The sequence below is a fragment of the Urocitellus parryii genome, chromosome 2 (genome assembly GCF_045843805.1).
Source record: "Urocitellus parryii isolate mUroPar1 chromosome 2, mUroPar1.hap1, whole genome shotgun sequence".
Lineage (NCBI taxonomy): Eukaryota > Metazoa > Chordata > Mammalia > Rodentia > Sciuridae > Urocitellus > Urocitellus parryii.
The window spans coordinates 118,089,495-118,114,390 of record NC_135532.1 but is presented as its reverse complement, the minus strand read 5'-3'; the positions used below and the strand labels follow the sequence as shown (position 1 = coordinate 118,114,390).

Here is a 24,896-nt window from a genome sequence, read left to right as displayed (position 1 = left end):
TGGTGGAAACTCCTATTGGTCTTTTCTCTTGGCCAATAATTTGCTACTGTCCCCTCTTTCATGCTGTGTGATTGATACTGTGTTTCTTCTTTATTTCTTAGATGTCACACTACTGACTTTTATCTCAGAAAAATATAATTTTATGATTTTTTTTAACTTCACCAGGTCTTAAAAAATAACATAAAATTTTGTCTGAAAATTTAGAACTTTGTGTTACAAAACACATAAATGAGCTTTAGACATTTTGATTGTCAAAGAGTACCAATTTCTTAAAGGCACAGCAGGCAAAGTAGAATTAACGAAATATGTATAAATTCTGGCACAACCTTTTTCATCTGTGTAGGTAAAACAGTAGCTATAAAGTGGATGGGAGTAGCAGTCTGTCTAAACTAAAACAAATGTGCAACTGATCCATCAAAAGAAGAATAGGGCAGATTCCTTGAAATTTGCTAATTTCTCCCATCAGCACTGAATTTGTTGCTTTTAGTATAGGTGGAGGATTTGTTCTTTCCATAAGTTCTTGTTTGTTGGCCTCGGCATGCCTGTACCTAAGCTTGCAAACATTGCTCTTTGTCAGCACCTCTCTCTACCATCCTGGGTTCTAGAATTCTGGCCCCTCCCCCTTCTTATAATGTACTTTTCCTTTTGGTTCCCTTCCTAAGCACTCACAGCATGGTGGTGGCCTTGGAGAGGACACTTTCCAGCATTCCTACCACAGACCTTCTGAAAAACCTTTCTCTAGAGAACAATATTTGGAAACTTGGTATTCCCCTCTGTTCTCTATGCATTTTCTTTCTGCTGTTTACAGGAGACTTACGTAAGAAGCAATGATGAACAAGATCCCTCCATGATTCACAAATCCACATATTCCCCAAAATGAATGCCGGCCATCTCATGCACTGTGTTGCCTTCTAACTCCACCCACACTCCAACACCTGGGTGCTCTGAGCTGACACTGACACCATAGGAGTCTGGAGCCTGATTACACAGGTCACTAAGGATGATCACGGAAAAGTTAATTCACAACGCTTAGATCTGGATATTTTGCAAAGCAAGTTTGAAGCAGTTTATAACAAAAATACAATACAGATACAGTAAAACCATTAAAGCCAGAGTAAGCTAATCTAGTTAATGTTTCAACTGTGGTCAAACCACAACCAAGAGGGTGACAGGAACCCAGGACAATAAGGAATTACAGGACAATAAAGAATCAAGAATAGGCAGTAAAAATGGTGAGGGGTAGGGGGGCAAACTCCTGGTACCCCTTTAAGAAGCTTTCCTATCAGAGAAACAGAAAATTTATATTCAAATGAAAGCTCCTTATATTGAAGCCAAGGTATACAGGGAGCGACACCTTTAATTGTTAGGTTCTTGGAGCACTGTAGTAAGAAACACTGTCAGGCTTGGGCACAGCAGAAGCCACAGCCTGCTGGAAGCAGGACGTCTGCCACAGACTCAGACCTGAGAGAGGCATCCTTAGGCCCTCCTGTGTCATCTACAGCCCCCTCCGCCAATGTCCTTCATAGCTGTGGAAGTCCAGGCTCAGGTGATGATATGAAGTGTCCAAGATCAAATATTAAATTAATTCTGACTTAGCCAATCAACAACAGGGACATAGAACATAGTAGGCGATCAAACTCTGTTCTATGAATTAATCATGGAAAGAAGGTCAGATGTGAGGTAGACCATGAAGGATCAGTGCCTGAGTGGTAACGATGAGACAAGAGAAGCATCTGAAATGGCTTTGTTCTAATCTCTGCTTCTTTTCTTCCTCTCCCAGTGCTTAATATTGAACAATCAACACACTGGAAGATTTTTAATTTAGTTTTAAAAATTTAATCGAATTTAAAAAATTTAATAAGAGTTTTTAAAGTTTCATTTTCCCCATATTCTAATTTCTGCCCCAAATTAACTTTTTACCGTTTTCATTTTCCAATTAACGTTGGGAACTGAACTGTTGATGCTTCAGTTCCCATTTTCAGTTCCCTTTAAAGGTGTTGGGAAAAGAACAAAGAAATAGTAGAATAAAGGGAATGGGTCAGTTTTATTCAAAAAGTTTGCAAGGACTTAGGGAATTACAGGCCATGCCGGTGGTAAAAGAAATCCAGTAGCTGTTGTCTTTCACTCTGGTCACAGTGAACGAGCAGAGTTTTCTCTATACTGAAAGTCTGCAGGCATAAGCTTTCATGTCCCAAAGTGCTTCGGCAGTGAGAAGGTCTTGTCGACTCTGGGATGTTGTATCAATCTCCTGAAGATATATTGGCCCGGTCAAACTGGGACACCCTCTCTCAAGCTTGCTATCGTTCCTCTTTGTTAATGATGAAAGTAGTCAGTGGCAGACTCTGGTCTAGGGATGAATGAAAGAGGGTTTCTCTTCCGGCAGGTAAAAGGGTGTAGAGAGGGCTCTCAGGGAGGGCTCCCTACCATGCTCATCTCCCGCAAGATGGTACTTAAATCTCCCTCATGCTCAGGACCTTCCCCTCTGTTCCCAAGGTCACTTCCCCAGCCCTTTCCTTCCTAACCACTGAGTCCCACTTTCATCCTTAGGAACTCAACTCAATGGCTTCTAAACCCATCTCTACATCTGACATTCAAAGTAGGTGTTTTGACCAGCAAGGATTCTTATAAATAATACAAAGTGATATTAGAATTTAATATTAGGTCAATGTGAAAAAATACTTCTTATAGACACATAAATAATTCCTATAGGATGAAGGAGATATTTTAAAAGGTAGCAATTGACTCATTTTCATAATTCTTTACAGTGTTTGATTATAATGTCACAGTTGCTACAATGTGAAAAATCTTCACTTAGTTCATTACGATATTGACCTAATCTGAAGTCAAATTGTATTAGTTTTACAGTGTCATAAATCAGTGTAAAATATAAATTTAAATGTAATATTCACATTAATGAGTATGTTGTGAAGGTAAAGATTCTAAAAAAAGAGAATCATGTCATCAAATTTTGTATGGGGTCGCATCATTTACTTTATTGAATTCATAACACAATCAGCAAGCACTTAGCTCACCTAGTGAGCATGATCCTTGTTCTCTCTGCAATTCTGAAAACCTCTCTATTACCAAAATGCTCAGTGAAATTCAACTGGACTGACTTCTTGTTCTTTATTCAAGGAGCAAATTTTATTTTTGAGCAAGCAAGACAGAGAATGGTTAATCAGGAGGCAAGGGGAAGTACCTCTACAGTATGTCCATCAAAATAACCAACAACCTGGCTTTTGTTTTCATTATTAATGCCAAATGTTACACGGATCAAGCAAATTTATAAAATCCACAGTCAATGTGAATTGAGAGAAGCTGAGTAGTTGAATGACTAATTAGCAAATGAATGTTATTTTGATATTTCAGACAAACTCTCAATCAAAAAGATTATACCATAATCAATGGTTAAGAATTAAATTCAAATGCTTGAATTTCACATATCTTGGTTTTTATCAGGGAAGCAAAACAACAGTACTTTTACAGAAGCATTAATAAGTTATCACATGAATCATTAAAAAATCATTTAGCTGATAAAATTTGAGAATGAACTAAAAGATAAAAGGTGAGTTCCCTGTGTTTCTAGGTAAAATATTAATAGTTCAAGGAATTTGATTTTTTTTTTATACTGGGTGGAGCCCAGAGGTACTTAACCACTGAGTCTCACCTCCAGCCCTTTTTATTTTATTTTATTTTATTTTTGAGACAAGGTCTCACCAAGTTGATCCACCTGCCTCAGCCTCCTGAGTTTCTGGGATTGCAGGCACGCACCACCATGCCAAGCCACTTAATGTATTTTAATTCAGCAGAAAACAATATTCTGTTTTTTAGTTAAAGCATTGCTAATAGATATGACATAATAAGGAAAAACAATAATGTAGAATTTTGCATTACAAGTATAACTTAAATGATAGGGAGTTTGATCGTTAGACGAAGTAGATTCCTTTGCCTTGACTTTAGTGCCCATTTTGAATAGTCCCTATCCCTTGGGAAAGGAAATTTAGTTAATAAAATTTGCATGATTCCTGCTGCCTGGAGAATTGAGAGATAATCACAGACAACCTCTACTGTACTTTCCCTTTGCTGTTCCCTTTCGTTTTTTCCCCTTCATGAATCATTTCTTGGAAAGAGGAAGAGCCAGGCAGGCTTGGTTATGTCTACCCAGCACACCATCGCCCAAATACCCTCCTCGGTTTCACAGGACACCTTGGATCTGTTGCGTTCTTCTTTCCCCATAAGACTATGGAGGAAATTCCTTGAACCGATTGATCATCCTCCTCCTGCCCTGTGTGCGATTTCTTGAAGATCGTGGGACCTTGGGATGGTGTACTCTCCCCACAGACTCTCTGTGCTGTGGAAGGAAGTACCTCACAGTGTGCAGAGCAGCTGGCTGGCATCAGCTGCGGAGAAGCGCTGTCACAGTTTGTTACTGACTCTGTTTTTTTGCCTAAAATGTCTAATTCTTTTTAGAATCATCAGATTTGATAAACAATAGTCTTATATCCCATAATGAGTTGTAGTAATTCTTTTAAACTTACTTTTTCAGATCAAACCACATAAAATTGCCATATTTAAGGTCAAATTATTCAATATCAGTAGCATTTGGTTTTGACTTAATATTTTCTTCTTTACCCCGAGGAAGGCACAATAATGTTCAAAAGCTCAGAGTGAAGAATCAAACAAGCAAGGCCTCAAGTTATGGCCCACTCATTTCTTAGCTGTGTAATGGTGGATAATTTATTTAATCATTGTTGGGCTTCATTTTCTTCCCCTGAATATCCTAATAACTTTAACATCATGAAGTGCCTTAAACTCTTGCAGCTATTAAAGAACAGAGTACAGAGAGTAGGTGTTCAAAAGATGCTCGTGGAAGCTAATAAGTAGGGTGGTATTAGATTTAATTAATATTTTGGTTGTCTTTCCCACTTTTTTCCTCTGGAATTTGCTGATTGTGCTCTGCGTTGGTATTCCCAGCCCATTGCATTTCACTACTGTGAACATTGTAAGTTTTATGGGGTAGGGATCATTATTCCCATCTTCCAAACAAGGAAATTAAAATATGTACTTTTTTTTTTTTAAGATCTCATAACTAGTAAAAGGCAAAGTCAGGACAATGACCCCTTGGTCTTTTTACTCGTGCTGACTTTTACAAGGTCAATTTAAGAAAATGTTCTAGCATTGATGGCCTTGAATCCAAATTCTCATTCAAGAGCAAAGTCTGGGTTAGAAAGGTCTGACCTGGGCCGGGCTCTCACTCCTACCTTACTACCTCTGGGAGAGCAGGTTTTTCCTGCAAACTCAACTGCCCTTCCAACTCCCCTTGCTCCTCAAGCCATGAACTTCACTAGGTTGTTTCTAAAAAAGAAGACAGCAAAAACCAAAAACTTTGCCCCATTGAAACTGACTATGCTATTTGCGATCATTTCCGACGAGCTTTGTACTTCAGCAGGCGGAGCTAGCAATGCAAAAAGAAAAGATGGGGTCGTTCATTATGAAATTATGAAGAATTTCAAATACAGAATGTGACAGAAAAGCATTAGATTAAGTGTGTGGCCCCTCTGGGTGCAAGACCCTGTTGCTTCAGCAGTCAATGACACACCAGCTCTGCTCATGGGCCATGGCCCTGCATCTAACCTGGTCCCTGGACTGATTCCTTTTGTGTGCAAAATGACCAGAAGTACTGGATACCTCTCACAGGTCTTCAAGACGTACTGAGAACACCAGGAGTACTGGAGATCTTCCCTAAGTCTTTCCCCTGACTCACTCTCCTCCTCCAGTGACAATGTCCTAAGGGAAGGGGCCCCTGACAAGGTGGACTAAGCAGGGAAGCAGGTCACCAGGCTGAGTCTGGATGGCAGGCCTGTGGAAAAGGAGAAGTGCAAACCACTTCTGTGGTGGTCAGGAGGTGGGGAGGAGAAAGAGGAAGCTCTGGGGAACTCCCGCCTCCCCACAGAGGGAATTGCCCTATCTCCATTGGAAGGGTGGCAGAAACCTGTGAAATACGCCCAGGCGCCTTTGCTCCTCTGTGTTATTTTAGGTCTAAAATTAACAACACTGATGGTTTTGCAAATGCGCTTGCCCTTTTAAATTCATAGACAGGAATAATTTTTTAGCCTTTCTCTAAAGAAAAGAGAAAGTAGAAAAGTACCTGTCATTAATTCCCAGAACTTATTGTACACCTCAAGAAGAATGTTGTCACTCACTCTCACAGGAGTCAGAGGTCCGCAGGTGCTTTCAGTATGGAAGTGCAGAGGCTTAAACTTCAGTCACCCTTAGCTGATTCTGTGACCCTAGAAAAGTTAATGACCTCTCTGATCTCAGTTTTGCATTCTGTAAAATAAAAATAATAACAAACTCAGAGGCATACTCTAAGCATTTAACACACATAAAGGTTTTCAGTTCAATGCCTGGCTATCATAAAAACTCAACAAATTGAAGATATGTTATTTCAGATAAATAAACATGTTGTATATGTGTAAATATTTATACACATATGAATACACTTATATTTAATTCATGTATATAATTTTAAGTACATTTATATATATTTAAAGAATATTTGGGCTGGGGATATAGCTCCATTGGTGGAGTGCTTGTCTTGCATGCACAAGGCCTTGGGTTTAATCCCCACCACCACCACCACCACACACACACACACACACACAAAAAAAAAAAGAATATTTATGGTTTTTTTGAAGTTTCTCAGTTTAAGGCTCATAGAGCCTGGGGGAAGAGGAAATTCCTGGTTAGGAGGAGACATAATGAAGTTTCTTGTGGACTCCTGCTTATCACTGCTAACTCTACAATCAACTTGTATGGCACTCAAATTGAATTTCTACTGCCTGAACAGTTAGGCATTTCCTCAGCATAATCCCCAAGCTTCACATCAAGCAGACAGAGTGTTTACTTGATCATAAATCTAACATAATCCTCAGGAAAAGCCAGGTGTGCTTCCTGTCTGAAATGGAGGCAATGAGCTCCCGGTGCTACTCAGGCATTGATTGGGATGGATACATTGCAGTCTCTGGAGGTGGCTTTTATAGCACCTCTCTCCCTAATCCCTAGCCACCTGATGCATTTTTAATGTGTCTCTTGAACTTAATCACAGCAAGTAAAATGGAAAAAATAAAAAAAAGCTCTAGTGTCCCTTTTCTAGTACACTAACAGGATATAAGTATAGTCCCTTCAAAGTTTCCGTTTTATAGCTCCCTCAAAATTGTTGATAACAGTAGCTTAGTCATTGTATGCCCAACCTAGCATTCACCAAAAAATTGAGAATTGAAAAAAAAAAAACAGATGCAATTGTATACTCAATATAATGTGTTTACCATTCCTCATTGTCTAAGTCCACAAATAAATATGAAAATAAGGACTGCTTCTCCGTGACTTTGTTAGTGGATAAAATCAATCCGACTGTAGTGTTCTCCAAATCTGTTTGTCAAATGTGTTTTCTGCAAAATGAGTCATTTGTTCCGTGTCTCCACTCTGCAGAAATTTCCCTGCATGCATGTCTCTGACTTGGAGGTTTGACTGCATAAATTATCCCTGACTTTTGAATTATTAATCTTGGCTGCCTGATATGCAAATTAGACCCAACTAAGCATGTCTGGCCGCACTGCACTGGGTCAGAAGCTGTCTCCAGAGCTGGCCGAGGTTCTGTCAAGGGAGAGGCCATCCAGCAGAATGGTAAGCTGCTCTGCATCTCCTCCTCCCATATGCAGGGCAGGCTGCTGCTGGGGGCTTTGGGAAAAACTGCTCTGTGAGCCAAAGGGGTATAAGTCCTGTTTAGGGGAAGTGCTCTCAAGGAGAGGAAAACCAGCCAAAGAAACTAAAGGGAAGCCCTAATTGTTGCCTTTGCATTTTGATTATACAAAATTAAATGTCTTGTGTTAATTGCCAAATGGTAAGTTTATTTCATTTAGAAAGGTTTACTGTATTTACTGACATCTTGGTAACATATTGCAACAAAAATTAGTAATTGGATTCACTTGAATATGTATTATCACTTATAGAAAAAATTAAAGATCCTAAATCATATGAAACAGTTTATCATGCTTAGAAAGCAAAGTATTAGATGTAATTTTAAGGTATTTTAAAAATTAAATTTAGCCTTTATAGGTAATAAAATAAGATGATTCAAGAATATAACTTACTGAAGAAAAATTAAAAATTACAGAAATCATTGCTACTCTACCTATATGTAGTATATTTGTAAAGAAATTAATGTGCATACTATTTGATGTCATTCTATCACTTTTCAATAATTTAACTTCTGATGTAACGTATGGAATATATGAAAATTAAGTCACCAGTTAAATTATTGTATCTTTTTCAGTGTGAATATATATTTTCACTCAAATTGTAAGTTCACCTTATGGTAGCAGTAAAAAATTAAAATTCCACAAATTTCCTGTGTTTAATTTTGATGGTTGTAAGAAAATAATTTAAAGTCTAAGAAACTATCAGATATATATATATATATATATATATATTTTAAATTTAGTTGTCAAAACTGTATGTTTCCAAAAGGATGAATATATTTAAAGTGAAAGAAATATTATCCCAAATTTAAAAATCAGTATTATTGATATGTTTATGAGAGTAAATTTGATATTGCTTCTAGTGTATTAATTCTAGCAGGTTTAGATAAGTATATTTTGGACTAAGAATTATTGACTTCACTTTAGTATACAACACTTTTTAAAGAAAAAGATCTGTTAAAAGAATTTAAACAGATCAGTTATAAGCTATTTATCACTAATTCCATTTCCAAGAGTACAACCACTAGACAGTGGAAGAGAATAGTAATTTTTTATGACAAAGTTTCCCTTTCAGTAGAGAGTTGTGCTTAAAGAAACAACTTACTTCTCCAATTTCTTCAATCATGATGGCCACATGAAAAACACACATACACATATCACGCAATTTGGAATATAACCGTGGCTCCTTGAGAAGATAAGCTGGCCTACGAATATTGGATCGCCTGCCTTTACAAAGCCATAATTTGTGAATATTATAGACTTAGAAAAAACTTTCCATTATTAAACAAAAGTATCAAAGAAACAAATAATAAAACATCATTAAAAATATCATCTCATTTTTATAAATGCAAATTCAAATAAAAATTAAAGTGTAGAATGGTACCCTAATATTATAAATGATGGGTTTAAAGATCTTTTTTCCATCATTTTTGCCTATTTGCATCGATAGGTATTATACAATTAGTATGTATTTCATACATACATTTTAAAAATATTTTTTAGTTGTAGATAGACACAATACCTTTATTTTATTTATTTATTTTTATGTGGTGCTAGGCAAGTGCTCTACAACCCAGCCCCATACATACATTTTTAAAGTTTTGTTTTTTTTTTTTAATGGGGCAACCACTCTATGAGAAGCAACATGCAGGTGTAAATTAATGGAGGAAAGGAACAGGTGAGTTTAGTCCCTCATTTCCTTACTCCACCCTGCAGTGCTCTATCCTTGCTAGCTCCCTCAATATCCAGCCTCTTTGGAAAGTAGAAGAGCTCCCCATCATTTCCATGAGGTCCCTAACTTGCCTGAGTGGTGGTCAGTGGCAATCTGGCTTCAAGTCACGCCTGTCCTCATAGACACAGTTTCCATTCATGATCGTCCAAACTTTCTGCTGCGCACAAGTTGCATAAACTACTGACAAAAGCCAGCACTTACTAGGCAGAAATAAGACCTGGTTCCTGGTTATGACTGGAAAAAGGAAATTCAAAACTGAAACTAATGAGTTTCTTGTCTGAAAGAAATTTTCTACTATCTTAATTTCAATTTTAAGTGTGCACCCCAACTTTTGGGTGCTCCTCAAATAACAAAGGGATTCAGATTGAGCCTTCAGACTGTCCAGCCATTTAAAACTTGGGCAAAGAAGGGTCAGTCACAAGGGAGTCTGCAGTGGGGACTGGAGGGACCAGATTGGCACATCATAGAAGACAGGGAACGCATGCTTCCAGGAGGCTGGGAACGGCAGCAGCAGCAGGAGAGTTGGAGCTAGTGAAAAAGACCACTGATCTGAAAAACAAGGAATATTAGCTTACACAGAGAAGTTCCTTGGCCCTTTTTCTATATTTCTAAGAATTAAAACTTAATATTATTGAATACATGCTGCTTTAGTATAAAAAAATGTTCAGAGACTAAAAGGAAAAAGGACATGAAAAAAACTATTTGGAATATCATTGTTAGGAATGAAACTACCAACACTTTGATGCAAATCTTTCGAATGTTTCTTAATTTCAGGTGTGAATTTTTAATTAAATGCCTTGGATTATTAAATGGATCCTAGAAGACACACACATTTTCTTTAAATATTTCAAAGCCATAGCTATTGGTACTACCATTTCCAATTTTTAATATCATTTATATTATACAGAGTGTCATATTTTGTAATGAAATACAGCAATTTGGGGTTTAGTTTTGTGGACATGCTACTTCTCTGAACTTGGAGGAGTTATTTATAAAACTCCCTGGTAAACAGTCAGATGTTTACAGTCCTATCTTCACTCAACAAGCATTTTCTGACCATCTACCATCTGCTAGTCACTGGGCCAGATGTAGAAGATAAACAATGAGTCAAAGTTGCGAGAGGTGCTAGGAAGTTCAACTTGCCCCCACAGCGCCAGGGGGAGAGGCTGGCTTAGAATGGGGGCCAGAGAGCTTGTTCTGGGAAACCCACACTTGATTTGAGTCCTGAAAGAAGTCTACATGTAAGATGAGGAATGTCACACAAGAGAGTCACTTCAGGAAGATGGCCATGGACCACTCTGTGTGTTCAAGAGCAGGTGGGAGGAGAGGTGAACATGGAGCACTAAGGCAGGCCAAGTGGCACCCAGGAGCCAGGTCATGGTGTGGGGTCCCCATCAATGATTCAGACTGCAGTCCTTGGACTGTGGAAAGTCGTTGAAGTCTAGGAGAGCAATGTGATTCTATTTTCAAGATTATGTGGCTATTATAGGGACAATAAATTGAAAAGGTCTGGAGAAGATGTAAGACAGTAAGAGCATGTGACATAATCCAAGATAGAGAGAACAGTGGCTTCGACTAGAATATGGTGTGTGGGTACAATGATGAACTTGAGAAACATCTGGAATGACAGGCAATAAGATGTGGGGAGTTGACTCATTACTGGGGTTAAATAAGGGATGACTTTGAGGTCGTTGCTTAGAGTTCTGTGGTGCACACTTGAGTCCATGATGACACAATTTTACTGAGATAGGTGGATATCTATCTGCAACACTGGTAAGGAAGTGGAAGAACTTAGCATAGGCTTTCTTTTTTTAAATTCTATTTAGTTATACATGAGAGTAGAATGTATTTTGACATGTTATACAAACATGTAGTATAACTTCTCATTCTTGTGGTTGTACATGATGTAGAGTTACACTGGTCGTTATTCATACACAAACATAGGAAAGTTATATGTGATTCATTCCACTGTCTTTCCTATTCCCAGAAACCTCCCAATTCCCTTCATTCCCCTTTGTCTACCCAACAAACTTCTGTTCTTCCCTCCTACCCCTGCTTATTGTGTGTTAGCATCCACATACCAGAAAGAACATTCGAGCTTTGGTTTTAGGGGATTGGCTTATTTCACTTAACATGATAGTCTCCAGTTCCATCTGTTTACTGGCAAGTGCCATAGTCTCATTCTTCTTTATGACTGAGAAATATTTCATTGGATATATGTACCACAATTTTCTGTATCCATTCATCTGTTGAAGGGAACCTAGGTTGGTTCCATAGCTTACTATTATGAATCGAACTGCTATAAACATTGATGTGGCTGTGTCATTGTAGTATGCTGATTCTAAGTCCTTTGGGTATGTACTGAGGAGTGGGATAACTGGGTGAAATGGTGGTTCTATTCCACGTTTTCTAAGGAATCCTCATACTGCTTTCCAAAGTGGTTGCACCAATGTGTAGTCCCACCAGCAATGTATGAGTGTGCCTTTTCCCCACATCCTCACCAACATTTATTATTACTTGTATTCTTGATAATTGCCATTCTGACTGGAGTGAGATGTAATTTGAGTAGTTTTAATTTGAATTTTTATAATTGCTAGAGATGCTTAATATTTTTTCATGTTTATTGACCAATCACATTCTTCTTCTGTGAAATGTCTGTTCAGTTCCTTTGCCCACTTACCAATTGGGTCATATGTTTTGTGTGTGTGTGTGTGATTTAGTTTTTTGAGTTCTTATATATCCTGAGATTAATGCTCTATCTGAGGTGCAGGTGGCAAAGATTTTTCTCCCATTCTGTAAACTCTTTCTTCATGTTCTTGATTGTTTCCTTTGCTCTGAAGAAGTTTTTTTGTTTGATTCCATTCCTTTTATCGAATCTCGATTTTATTTCTTACGCTTTAGGAGTCTTGTTGAGTGTTGAGAGCCATAGCCGAAGGGGCCCCAGCAAACTTTCAGCTGCCGACTGATGATTGGCTCACAGCGGCCCCAGCAACATCTAGCTGATTGGCTCCTCTGTGGTGATGCTCATTGGAGATGCTCATTGAGCTGTTTCCCCGCCCTTTCAGACTGCCAGCTGATGATTGGCTCACAGCGGCCCCAGCAACATCTAGCTGATTGGCTCCTCTGCGGTGATACTCATTGGGCTGTTTCCCTGCCCTTTCAGACCACGGAGCTGCTCATTGGGGGACTTCTTTTGCTCCGCCCACACGACCCAGCCAATCGGCCTCAAGAGCAGGAGGATTGGGGGAGTGGGAGAGGCTTGGGTGTTGGTGTGAGAGGCTTGTGGGAAGCTGGTGGTGGCAGTTGGGCTCTGAGGGTTTTTTCCTGAGGAGCTGTTTTGTTTGGCCTGTGTGGTTCTAAAAATAAAGTTAGCTTCTTTTGACAAGTGGCTCCTGAATTGTGCCCAGCCAGACTGCGGCAGTTGAGAAACTCAGTTCCTAAGCCAACTCAATAGAGATTTGGGCCTACTTTTTCTTCTATTAGGTATAGGGTCTTGGGTGTAAAGCCTAGGTCCTTGATCCACTTAGAGTTGAGTTTTGTGCACCGTGAGAGATAAGGGCTTAATTTACTTTTTCTACATATGGATTTCCAGTTTTCCCAGGACCATTTGTTGAAGAGGACATCTTTTCTCTAATGTACATTTATGGAACCTTTTTCTAGTATGACATAACTATATTTATGTGGGTCTGTCTCTGTGTTTTCTGTTCAGTACCGATGGTCTTCATGTCTGTTTTGGTGCCAGTGTCACTTAGCATAGGATTTAATGGCAGAGACGTTGGTGAGAAATAATACATGACAATGAGTATAAAAGCCAGAGCTTATAAAACAGGTCTGGGCTGGTTGTAAATCTAGGAGTTGTTGGTGGATGGCCAGCCATGGAAGGTCTAAAGTGGATGAGATTATCTAGGCCGAATGTAGAGAAGGAACCCCAGGGCTGAGCAGTGAACCTAGGATCTACCAGTTGAGCTACAAAAGAGCCTGCAGGGCACAGCCAGGGTAGAAGGAGGAAAACCAGGAGGCTGTGAGGGGACAGAAGGCGACAGGAGGGCGTTTTCTCCAATCCTGGTGTGAGAAGCAGCTGAGAAGTCAGAATAGAGCCTGAGGAAGAGGAGCCCTGTGGGGTGGCTGAGTGGGTGGGCACTAGGGCAGCTCCCAGGGTCCAGTGTCTCACACACACAGGGTGAGAGAAAGTAACAGGGTTTACTTGATTAGCACAAAGAAAGCAGAGCTCGGGAGGAGGGAGTGGTCCCAGGAGAGAGGCGCCCAAGCCCGCCCACCACAGGGGTTTGTGTGGATCTACAGGTTGGAAGTCCACCCTGCCCAACTGTGAGGACAGCTTCAGTGTATCCATGCAGCCTTTAGTCCCATCAAAATGTCAACCAGGCACTTTTCCTCTTCTGGAGTGTCACCGATCATCACATAGGTCCTGATTTTAAAGTAGCCTCTTTGTAAGTTTCTTAGCAAATATCTGCAGGGCTATTGTGCTCTCCTGTCTAAGAAGTGACCCAGGGCCCTGCTCCCTCTCCTCCCAGCCTTTAGGTAAGCCACTTGAATTGGAAGGAGGTCGTGCAACTTTTCCAGAAGCTTCTATGGTAGAAGATTCTACTGAATGTTTGATGCTGCTTCTTGATAAAAGCAGTTCAGATGCACTTATTATTTTGCTGTACTTACCCAAATTCTTCAATTGAAGGAATCATTTCATTGCCACTAAAACCTGCCGCAGTCCGGCTGCAGCAAAATAACCGGGGGGGTGACGAATAACTTGTGCACGTTGATACAGTAGGAATGGGAGCCATTTATTGTAGGGCAACAGAGCTATTTATACATTTTGCACAGCTTATCTTAATTAGCATAAACTAGATACATCAATCAACCAATAAGGAATCTCCACACTTTTGTTACTTCTCAAACCACTCCCTCTGACATTTTGCCAGGCACCATCCAGACTTGTTTACGAACTCTAACATTTGTCTGGCAAAATACCAGGTGTTATTTTTGACTTATTTACAGACCTTAACAATTCCCCCTTTTGTTTAATTTAAATAAAGACCATAGTGGTTTTTACAGAAACACCATAAATAACCTGCTACAAACAGAAAGTGAGGATACAAAATGTAACAATACCAAGCCACTTGATGGATCCATGCAAGAAGCCCTTGGAAAAATTACACCAGCAATGACACTGTTAGCAAAGATACCGAGTTACAATTTGTTGTACATTACAGTTTGTTGTCTCAGTCCAGGTAAAGCAGTGTCTCAATAGAATAACTCACAGTCCAGGTAAATCACAGTCCAGGTAAATTCTGCAGGCAGCTAGCTTAAATCACAGTCCAGGTAAGTTCTGCAGGCAGCTAGCTTGATCCGAAGTCTCGTCCGCTTTTCAGCCGAAATCTCCTCCGGTTTTCAGCAACACTGGAAATTCTTCCACCCTCATTTTCACTGGCACTGGGATGAAGGCAGGAACTCCGGATGGCTAAAGAAAATCTTGTAGCATTCTACTAAGAAAACAACCTTCTGAACAATTTAGTACATTATCTCAAGGTTTTGTTACATTTGAAATAAGCCTTAATAGTGCTCATTACTCATTAGCTTCCAGGTGTGGGAGAACCATTGTAGCTTAGTTATTGGCATTGAAAATGACCAAAAATCAGGGATGCTGGTAGCGTCTTCTGCTGGCTGTAGCGTCCCAGGCAGCCCCAGATGACCCTGGGGAGAGTCCAGGGAGTGTCCCGGACTCAAACTGCTACTGGGCACAGGGAGCAAGAGCCTGGGAGACTGTGCCTCCAGGTCAGGTCTAGATTTGCGCTCTCCGCAGTGGAAGGGCCGGTTGCCACCGCTTGGAAAGTACTTGCTGCACCGTGACCTGCTCCCGCACGTGGCAGCCGCCGCAACAATTCACGCACCCTCCGGTAACGAAAAGTATTAAGTAATAGCCTTTTGTTGCAACTTTTTTCCTGATAATCCTTTTTCTTCTGAACTTTCCTTTTCTTTTTCTTTCTGACTAGAGTTCCTGGGCTTTTATCAACACATGCCCTAATTATTCTTGGTTCCACTGGGGTACCTCTTTCCCTTATCAATTTACTTCTCACCCCTTCAATATTTTCATCACAAAGACCATACAATACACTGAGACAAAACAAGACACAAACATACTGTATCAATCTTTTCCATTTTCTCAAAATGGCCATTTTTCCTCTCTCTTTCCTTTCTCGCCCTATCTGCCTAGGGACGAGCGGATTGCTCCCGTCCTATCTATGGACGGGCAGCTTTTTTTTCGTCACTTACCCCCGAGTGTCCCGGGGCTCCCCGTAACGGGCCACCATCTGCCGCAGGGCGGCAGCAGCAAAATAACCGGGGGGGTGACGAATAACTTGTGCACGTTGATACAGTAGGAATGGGAGCCATTTATTGTAGGGCAACAGAGCTATTTATACATTTTGCACAGCTTATCTTAATTAGCATAAACTAGATACATCAATCAACCAATAAGGAATCTCCACACTTTTGTTACTTCTCAAACCACTCCCTCTGACATTTTGCCAGGCACCATCCAGACTTGTTTACGAACTCTAACATTTGTCTGGCAAAATACCAGGTGTTATTTTTGACTTATTTACAGACCTTAACAAAAACCTATTTAATAAGGAGTTGGTTTTTTATTTAGAATATTCAACCTTGAGATAAGTAAGATGTAATACTGAATAGTGGCAATCCAGCACATTTTTCAGATAACTCAAATTCTTTGAAATACCTTATCCAATCACAATCTGGTCTGATGACAAGGGAGAAAATGAAGAGTTAGCAAGATGTTTGAGATCTATTGAATTAGATTACTGTTTTCATGGTTTGTATTCAGAAGATAGCCCTGTGAAGATCTTTCACTAGCATCTGATCTCAACAAGTGTTGTGCTCTGAGTATTGGGGGCTTCAACAATACATGCATTGGGACTAACAGTACTAAGAGGCAGGTCCTTGGGGAACAGGTAAGTCATGAGGACTCTGCAGCATCAATGAGATCTCATCAAGGGGGATGCCTTGCACCACTGCTATGAGCATCAAAAGGCACCACCTTTGGAGCAAAGAGCAATGGTCAGCTCACCAGACATGGAAGCTGCTGGCACCTTGACCTTGGACTTCTCACCGTTCACACTGTGAGGAAAACATTTCTATTATTTATAGATTACCCACTATAAGGTATATTGCTATAGCAGCAGGGTTAGACTAAAATAGCAGATATTTAATTTTCCAAGCATCAGAGAAATTATGTGTCAAATGAAAAGAACACAAGTCCCTCTTTCATTATGTCACTGTAAGCATTAAATGAGATAATTCTTGGAAAGTAGTGCATCAGTGCCTGTCCCCGCTATCAGCTCTCAATAAACAGTAGGGACCATTATCATTAGTAAGATGCTCAGTTTCACATTGTAAATTTTGAAATAGTCTATTTTAAGATGGCAGTTGTAGACTGGAATTCTAACAATCCCTATTTCCTTCTCTAGGTTATGGTTCAATTCAGTTTAACTCAGCAGAGTTTGTTGGACAGCGATGATGTGCCAGGAACTGTGGTACGTTCTAGAAACAAAAGCAAATTAGACTCTCCTCTTCATTTCCTTTACCACACTCTGCTTTGGACTCTTACTGTTTGTTAAGCCCTCTGTGCACTTCTTTCTTAGGGCCTTTGAACATGCCCTTTCTTTGTCAGAAACACTCTTTTTCCAGATAGGGAAGTGGCTCTTTCCCTCGCCACTGAAATTTCTGTGTAAATGTAATCTCATACAGAAGCAGCTCCCTGATCATCATATGTAAGAATAGCTCACAGCCACCTTCTACCCCAAGCACTCTAAAATTTTTAGCGTTCCTCCTTTTTATTCATAGCATAAATTTATTTATTTCCTGACTTTCTAACTTTTTAAATTTTTATTTACTTGTTTCTTTTGGTACTGGAAATCAAGCTTAACCACTGAGCCACTTCCCCAACCCTTTTTATATTTTATTTTGAGCTGGGGTCTCACTGAATTGCTTAAGGGCTCACTAAGTTGTTGAGGCTGGCTTTGAACTTGTGATCCTCCTGCCTCAGCCTCCCAAGCCACTGGGATTACAGGCGTGCACCACAACGCCTGGCTATTTCCTAAAATTTCCCAAGAGAGTGAACTCTGAGATAGGAATTTTGCTTAGCTCACTGCTATCATTCCTCCAGTGTTCCTTTTGTTAACGGCGTTCTGCAGAGTCTTGTCCTGCGTCACATTCTCTTGTTTTGCCCTTGCATTTCCTGTCTTCTTCAGGCGTGGAATGAAACGTGCAAGGACTGGCTGGAGGTCCAGTCTGCCTTGGAGAAGTACTACCTCCCCATCTTTTACGGCTTTGAGTTCGTCGTGGGCATGCTCGGGAACACCACGGTGGTTTTCGGCTACCTCTTCTGTCTGAAGAACTGGAGCAGCAGTAACGTCTACCTGTTCAACCTGGCCATCTCGGACCTGGCCTTCCTGTGCACACTGCCCATGCTGATGCGAAGCTACGCCAAGGGAGCCTGGCAGTACGGCGAGGTGCTCTGCGTGAGCAACCGCTACGTGCTGCATGCCAACCTCTACACCAGCATCCTCTTCCTCACCTTCATCAGCGTCGACCGCTACCTGCTCATGAAGTTCCCTTTCCGGGAGCACCTTCTGCAGAAGAAGGAGTTCGCCGTCTTGATCTCCTTGGCCATCTGGGCGTTGGTCACCTTGGAGCTGCTGCCTATCCTCCATGTGATCGGCCCGGTCACCACGGAGGAGGGCACGAGCTGCATCGACTACGCCAGCTCGGGGGACCCGCGGTACAACCTCGTTTACAGCCTGTGCCTGACCTTGGTGGGGTTCCTGGCGCCGCTGGCCGTCATGTGCTTCTTCTCCTACAAGATCGCCATCTTCCTGCAGCAGCGGAGCCGGCAGCTGAGCGTGGCGCAGACGCTGGAGAAGCCCCTGGCGCTGGTGGTCCTGGCTGTGGTGGTCTTCTCCGTGTTCTTCACGCCCTACCACGTGCTGCGCAACGTGCGCATCGCCTCGCGCCTGGGCAGCGGGCAGGGCTGCACGCAGGTGGTCATCAGCTGCCTGTATGTGCTGTCGCGCCCGCTAGCCTTCCTGAGCAGCGCTGTCAACCCTGTCTTCTACTTCCTGCTGGGCGACCACTTCAGGGAGATGCTGGCCAGCAGGCTGCGGCAGGGCTGGAAGTCCCTCGCGGCGCTCAGAGGGTGACTTGGCTCTGCACAAGGCCACCGCTCCCAGCAAGCCGTCGGCGGCCTGGCTCCTCCGGACCCAGAGTCCATCAGGAGGGGCTCCGAACTGAAGCTCGAGAGGCGCGTGGCACCTGGACATGCGGTGGGAAGCAGGGGAGAAAGTACGGGGCTCTCCACCCATGAACCCAAGAGGTCCAGCCCCAGGTGCTCAAAGACTTCTCACCCGGAGCAAGCTTCTGGTGCCTGGAGTCAGGGGGCAGACCCGCAGCCACTGTGTTGGCCAAGTTCTCCGGTGATTCTCATTTGTACCATCCCAGACCTCGCCAAAGAGCAGATTAGATATATTCTGTCAGATGTCGTTTGTAGGAGTTGTGTTCTTAAGAAAACTTAAAGTAACAAGGATTCAGAAAGCAGTGTAATGAGTTCAAGCATATTTCCTTACACTGACCATGTGTTGAGGTGGATGTGTATTTAATCACTAATCACTCTTTTTTTGTTTGTTTGTTTTGTTTTGTTTAGATGGGTTATCAGTGGAAAGAACCTGAAGAGATAATTCAACAAAGGGAGAAAATAGATTTGTTTGTGCTTGGAAATTTAAGCAATCTTGGGAAATTTAAATTTAATAAAATTCCTTGGAATTGTATCAAAATACTAGAGAAATGCCAAGGATAGTTGCAAAAATTTCAGGTGTAGAACATAAAATGCCAACTGAGGAACCTAAAGCCAAATAAAACAGAACAAAAGTGAGTACATGGATTTTATGATGATCCTGCTGTTTTGGAATTTTATACTCCCCGTTTGACCACCAGTTCATGGAAACAGGACAAAGTTCATCAGGCTTTCTGCTCTTGATTAAAGAACCAACTTTAAAAAGTCTTACAATCCCAAAACCAGCAAATAAGAGGAAATGAAATGACAATCCTCTGTCCCTTGGGTTAGTTTTCTCTTTTGGAAAAAGGTCATGGTTTCTCTCCTCCCTTCTTTTGTTTTATAAGCGCTGGAATCATTTACAAGGAAGACGTTTTCTGGGAGACAGTGACTCACACATCCAGAGAAGGCTTGTTTTCATAGAACATTGCATAAGACCCTTGGAGGAAATGTTCTCTGTAAGACGTACCTTATGCAATTATAGAACATAAGGAATAATTATGTCCATGTTAACACATATCATCCCAGGAGGTTACGCACCATTCCATGCCACAAAACAGAGTAGGGTGTGGGGACGGGAACTTGTGCTGTGTTTGCTTTTAAAAGTCAAACAAGTATTACATAATCACTGATATGCAACTAAGTGTGACCACTGCCATGTGTCTGAGTTCCTTTCTTTGATGTCATTAGCTGTAAGGAGTAACATGAAGGATAAAATAAGCATTTTGAATTCAGGGTCATAAAATTCCTTTGCTTTTCCCATTCTGAAATACTCTGATGGCATTATATTCTATTATTTCAAAATCCTCAAATATTTCTGGTGAATCCTACTAGACCCCAAAACCTGAACTATTATAAAACACATTATTTGCTGTGAACTTAATATTTCTCTCTCTATATCTATCTATCTATCTATCTCATCTCTACCTATCTCTTTCTCTATCTCTTATTTCTATCTTTGCAGTGCTGGTGATCAAACCTTAGAGCCCTGTGCATACTAGGCAAGCACCATACAATTTGGCAAAACCCACAGCCCCTAAGAATTTATTTTATTACATAGCATCAGGATATAAGATATTTTGGTCATGTCTCGACTTTATCAATGTTAAAATTTTTCAATGTAATTTTATAAGTTATCTAAGAAACAGAACTCCTTAACTTCCTCATCAGAACACGTTACAGACAAGACCTTAGGAAAGAAGTATTTACTTATTTCTGCAAAACTAGCAACCTATAATTTAACTTTAACTTGTGCTTGATGTGTGGATTTCATTTTGTATACATAAAATAAAAATTTCTTTCCTCTACTGCCATTCCAATGAATGTCAAGAGTGGATTCTTTATGTTAATGCATTGAAATATTTTGTCAAACCGTAAACTTACATATATCTTGTAATTAAAAAGTTAAGAAACTGTATAGCACATTTCTTGATTCTTAATTGGTGCTCAAATCTATCATGTGGTAACTTAATCCTGAATAAACTAAAGGGTTCTACCCTAAAATTACAAGAGCTATTTCATCTGCTTTTTTACTAAGTAATTGTAGGAATTGTGACCAATTTTGGAAATTGTTTCTGGAGTTGTAGTTTACAAAGGAAATAACACTGAGCTTTTGTATCTTGACCTTTAATTGGCTTTCTGATGTCTTCAGAGGATGTCCAGTGTCCAGTAACCTGGACTCACCTGCTCCTCTTACCTTATCTCTGCACCTTGGGTGCACAATGTACTCTAGGAAGACTGCCCCCTCCACTCCTGTATTCAGAACCTTCTCTAGACCACCTTGTCGTTCTGCCTGCTCCCCCCTGTTCCACCCTGGCTGTTCCCTTCTGTTCCACCCTGGCTACATGTAAACCTCCCAAGCATCTGATAGGGTTCATCTCATCTGTTCATTGGTCATTCCTTCAAGCTTTCCCTTATGTCCACCCCAAATTTGGAAGTAAAACTTAGTACCCCTGGGGCTTTGGGCTACAAATAATTGCTGTTTTTATGAAATGCACTATTTTTTTAACCACCTATTATATTTGTTTCAATTTATGTCAAATCCAGAGTCCATGAGTTGAAAATCAGACCTATTTTTTGTTTGGTTTGTATTTGTTTCCCTAATACCCAGAAAGCTTTTTAAAATTACTGTTTATTATTCATGAGTGCATGTACAGAATAAACTGGAATTCGATGCTCCTTTAAATACACCTGGTCAAGCTATTTTCTGCCAACACTACTAAATAAGTGTTTCATGTGCATAACTGCAGGTACCTATACAAACACGGGTTCCAGATGCCATTCAGCTGCCCCTTATGTTTTCCTCTATATGTTTGAACATAGTTTTAAGGGATGCTTGGAATCCAGGTCTGCTAGAGTCACATCGGGGTCATTTGGGGGTTGTTCTCCATTGATTTCCTTTTTCTCTTACGCAGAGGTCGAACTTTCCTTTTGAATAACAAACAGCATATTCAAATGCAAAGTTTCCTAGACTTATTAACTCTATTTGCAGAAACAGAGGTTTGACCTAATTTCTAAAGATGGAAAATTATGATCCTTTTCATGCCCCATGTAAACCTATGTTGACAAATACTTAAAAATTAATGTCATGATGATGTGTGTATACGGTTCACAAGTATTAGCTTTATTGTGTAACTCACTAGGCTGCCAAGACCTTTGCCACACTGGCCTGTATCACCATCTTGCAGAAGAGCCTTGCGAAGGAGATTTCAAAGAAAGGGTCAGAGCTGGATCTGAAACTTAATTCTTTCTGATTCTGAAGAAATGTGACCTCAGTGACAATCTCTTCTGAAATGCCATCCAAGTGATTACCAACAGTTTTACCTCAAAGGCCTAAATGGGAAGGCTGTTTAGAGAACGTTATGTGCATCACTTTCAATGAGAGGAGACAAATATGAGTGGGGGGCGGGATTTTTGTTTTCTTCCTGAAAATGTTGTTTCCTTCACTTAAGCCTTAACTGTTGACACAGTAGAGCAATTGAAACCAATTTAATGGATGTAATTACAGAGTCACCCTTCATCCAAATTGTACTAAGCTTAAATATATAAAAGTTCATTTCAAAAACTTTTCATTTAAGTTCATCTGCAGTGAACTTTGATGTTATCAGGGTAGGGTAAAAGGATGGGGGGGAACCATCCTTAGATTTACTAACTGTTACTCAAGCGGTTGGCATCTCAACTCACAAAATACACACTTCCTGTGTTTTTTTTAACAGATCAGAAACTGAGTAATAAATATTTCTGTCAGTGTGCTGTTACATTGGTACAATCTATAGCACCTCTATGTAGAAATGAGAAATGATCACCTCAACTTTAGCCTTTACTGTGTTCACAACAGGACAGACTTTTTAGAGCAGTATGGGGACCACGCCAAGCACAGAGTCAAACAGGCAGGCTTATCTGGTCCAGGATCGAGCCCCTAGAGGATGAAGGGTGACTCTGAGCATAGCACAGTGTGGGTCACGTGGTGGTTTCTTCTGTCCCAACCCCCCAGGATAGCTGTCTGAGTTCCATGGAGCAATATGGATGTAAACTAATTCGAGATGAGTTGCTTCATTACAAGCTTTGCAAAATACCCCCTAAACCCCAAGACAGTCAAAACTGAAAATGAAGAAGAAAGATTCTCCCACACTTGATCTCAGAATATCAAGCTGTTTTGAGGTCTGAGTGGCACATGCGATGTTTGTAGTGATGGTGGCCCCTGTGAGAATCTGTGACCCCGCAGCAAAGTGGAAGCAGCCACTGGGAAGGAGAAAGGTGGTCAGTCAGAAGGCTCATGCTCAATGACCCCAGGAGAATGCCACAGAGAAGAATCCAGAACAGAAGCGGAAGCATGAACACGCAAGGCCAATGAGACCCATCTCTGTGCCACTATGATCTGGGTTTTTAAAGTGCCCCCAAATCTCAGATTTTGGAAGCATGGTCCCCAATACAGCAAGGCTCAGAAGTGGGGTTTGGAGGTAAGGATTAGGTCATGGGGCTCTAACCTCATCAGTGGATTAATCCATTTCAGGACTATAGGGTGATGACTGTAGGTAGGTGGGGAGTGGCTGGAGGAGGTAGGGTTCTGGGGACGTGGCCTTGGACTACATCTGACCCCGGCCCTTTAACCTCCCTCTTCCTGGCTGCCATGAGCTGAGACACTTTCCTCTAGCACAGCCTCCTGTCATGATATTCTGCCTCACCGAGGCCCAGAGCAGTGAAGTCCACCAGCCATGGACGGCTCCGCTGAAAATATGAGCCCAAAATAAGCTTCTCCTCTCCTAAGTGTTTCTTGTCAGGTATTTTGGTCACAGTGACGAAAAGCTGACTAACACAATGGTCTTACATAAACACACTCTTCACGTTATTTTAAACATGTTGAGTGGGCTGAGCATAAGCAAGAAAAAGCGTTGGTACTCGATGATTCCATTTGTGTCCACACATCGGTGGGCACAGAGAATTCTCCCTGTGTCCATCCTTCCATTGTTTCATTCCAGCTCATGTTTGCTTATCAAATTCTGTCTCAGGGACTGGGGAGGTGTGCTGAGCTCTGGCATGACTTGGGGCCTAAACACACACAGAACGACCAGGAAAACTGTATTGCAGAAACAGGCGGAATTCTGTGGCAGCCTTCCACATCCACAACAAGTCTACCTGTTCAACAAATATTCTCCAGATACCTGTGTTGGCAGAAATGTTGCTGCTGGTTAAGGTGTGAATAGTCAACATCACTGGCCTTCGGTTGGCGCAGGGTCTCATAGGAAAGCAGGCATACGGAGGTGCTCGGGCAAGCACATCTGCCCAGGGGTCAGAGTACATGGAAGAGGATCGTAACTGCAGGTCCCTGTGCTGGGGAGTGACTTGGAGGGGATTCTCGTCCTCCTCAGGGGGAGTCCAGGTCTGAAGCACCTGCTGGGGCATTTGCAGGGACACCAGATGAGGGAGCAGTTCCTTCACTGGTGCCCATTCTCAGTGGTGTCTCTCTTGGTGGTGAAGCCACACAGGCACTCGGGCTGTTCAGCCTGCAGTGAAGTGAATGTGGAATTATTCAAGGGTTCTCAAACTAGAGAAGGGTTTTGTTTTTTAAGAAGGCTCCAACAAAGACAGAAAATTAGTTTCACTGAAGAATCTAACAGATGACTTTATGTCCTTGGTCCTGCTCTCCCTCCTGGGCTGCTGTGCTGGCCCCGATGGTGCCTTCTTCCATCCTCCTCCTCTTCCCTCGACCCGTGCCTTCTCTCTAGGCTTGGCCTCTTCCCTGTGCTGCCTGCGCAGGTCTCCACATGTCTTTGCCTCTCTGTGCACCCTCTCATGAATATCAATTAATGAGGCCAGAACTGCACTCGCTGTGCTCCTCAACAGACTCGCCACCGTCTGCCCATGCTCTCGGGGACACAGGGATGCATCTTTCCCTTCCTCTTCTCCATGTCCTTATCCTGCCTTTTGTCCAATCTACCAGCTTCTGTCTCTAGTGTAGATTTGTCTCCTAAGTTCATTCCCCATCAGTCTTTCCTGGACATCATTCATGTGCCTATTATCTCTCCACGTTCAGGAACCACACAGG

At 41.4% G+C, this 24,896-nt stretch overlaps 1 protein-coding gene across 1 annotated transcript in view; it reads left to right on the top strand.

Annotated features, from left to right (window-relative positions):
- Positions 1-7,644: 7,644 nt before the first annotated feature.
- Sucnr1 (succinate receptor 1) overlaps positions 7,645-24,896 on the top strand; it is a 29,879-nt gene continuing 12,627 nt past the window's right edge. Inside the window, exons 1-3 of the mRNA XM_026408152.2 lie at positions 7,645-7,686; positions 16,992-17,057; positions 17,775-18,718. Coding sequence (XP_026263937.2) covers positions 7,684-7,686; positions 16,992-17,057; positions 17,775-18,718 — 1,013 coding nt within the window. The 5' untranslated portion in view covers positions 7,645-7,683. The remainder of the gene's footprint in view (positions 7,687-16,991; positions 17,058-17,774; positions 18,719-24,896) is intronic.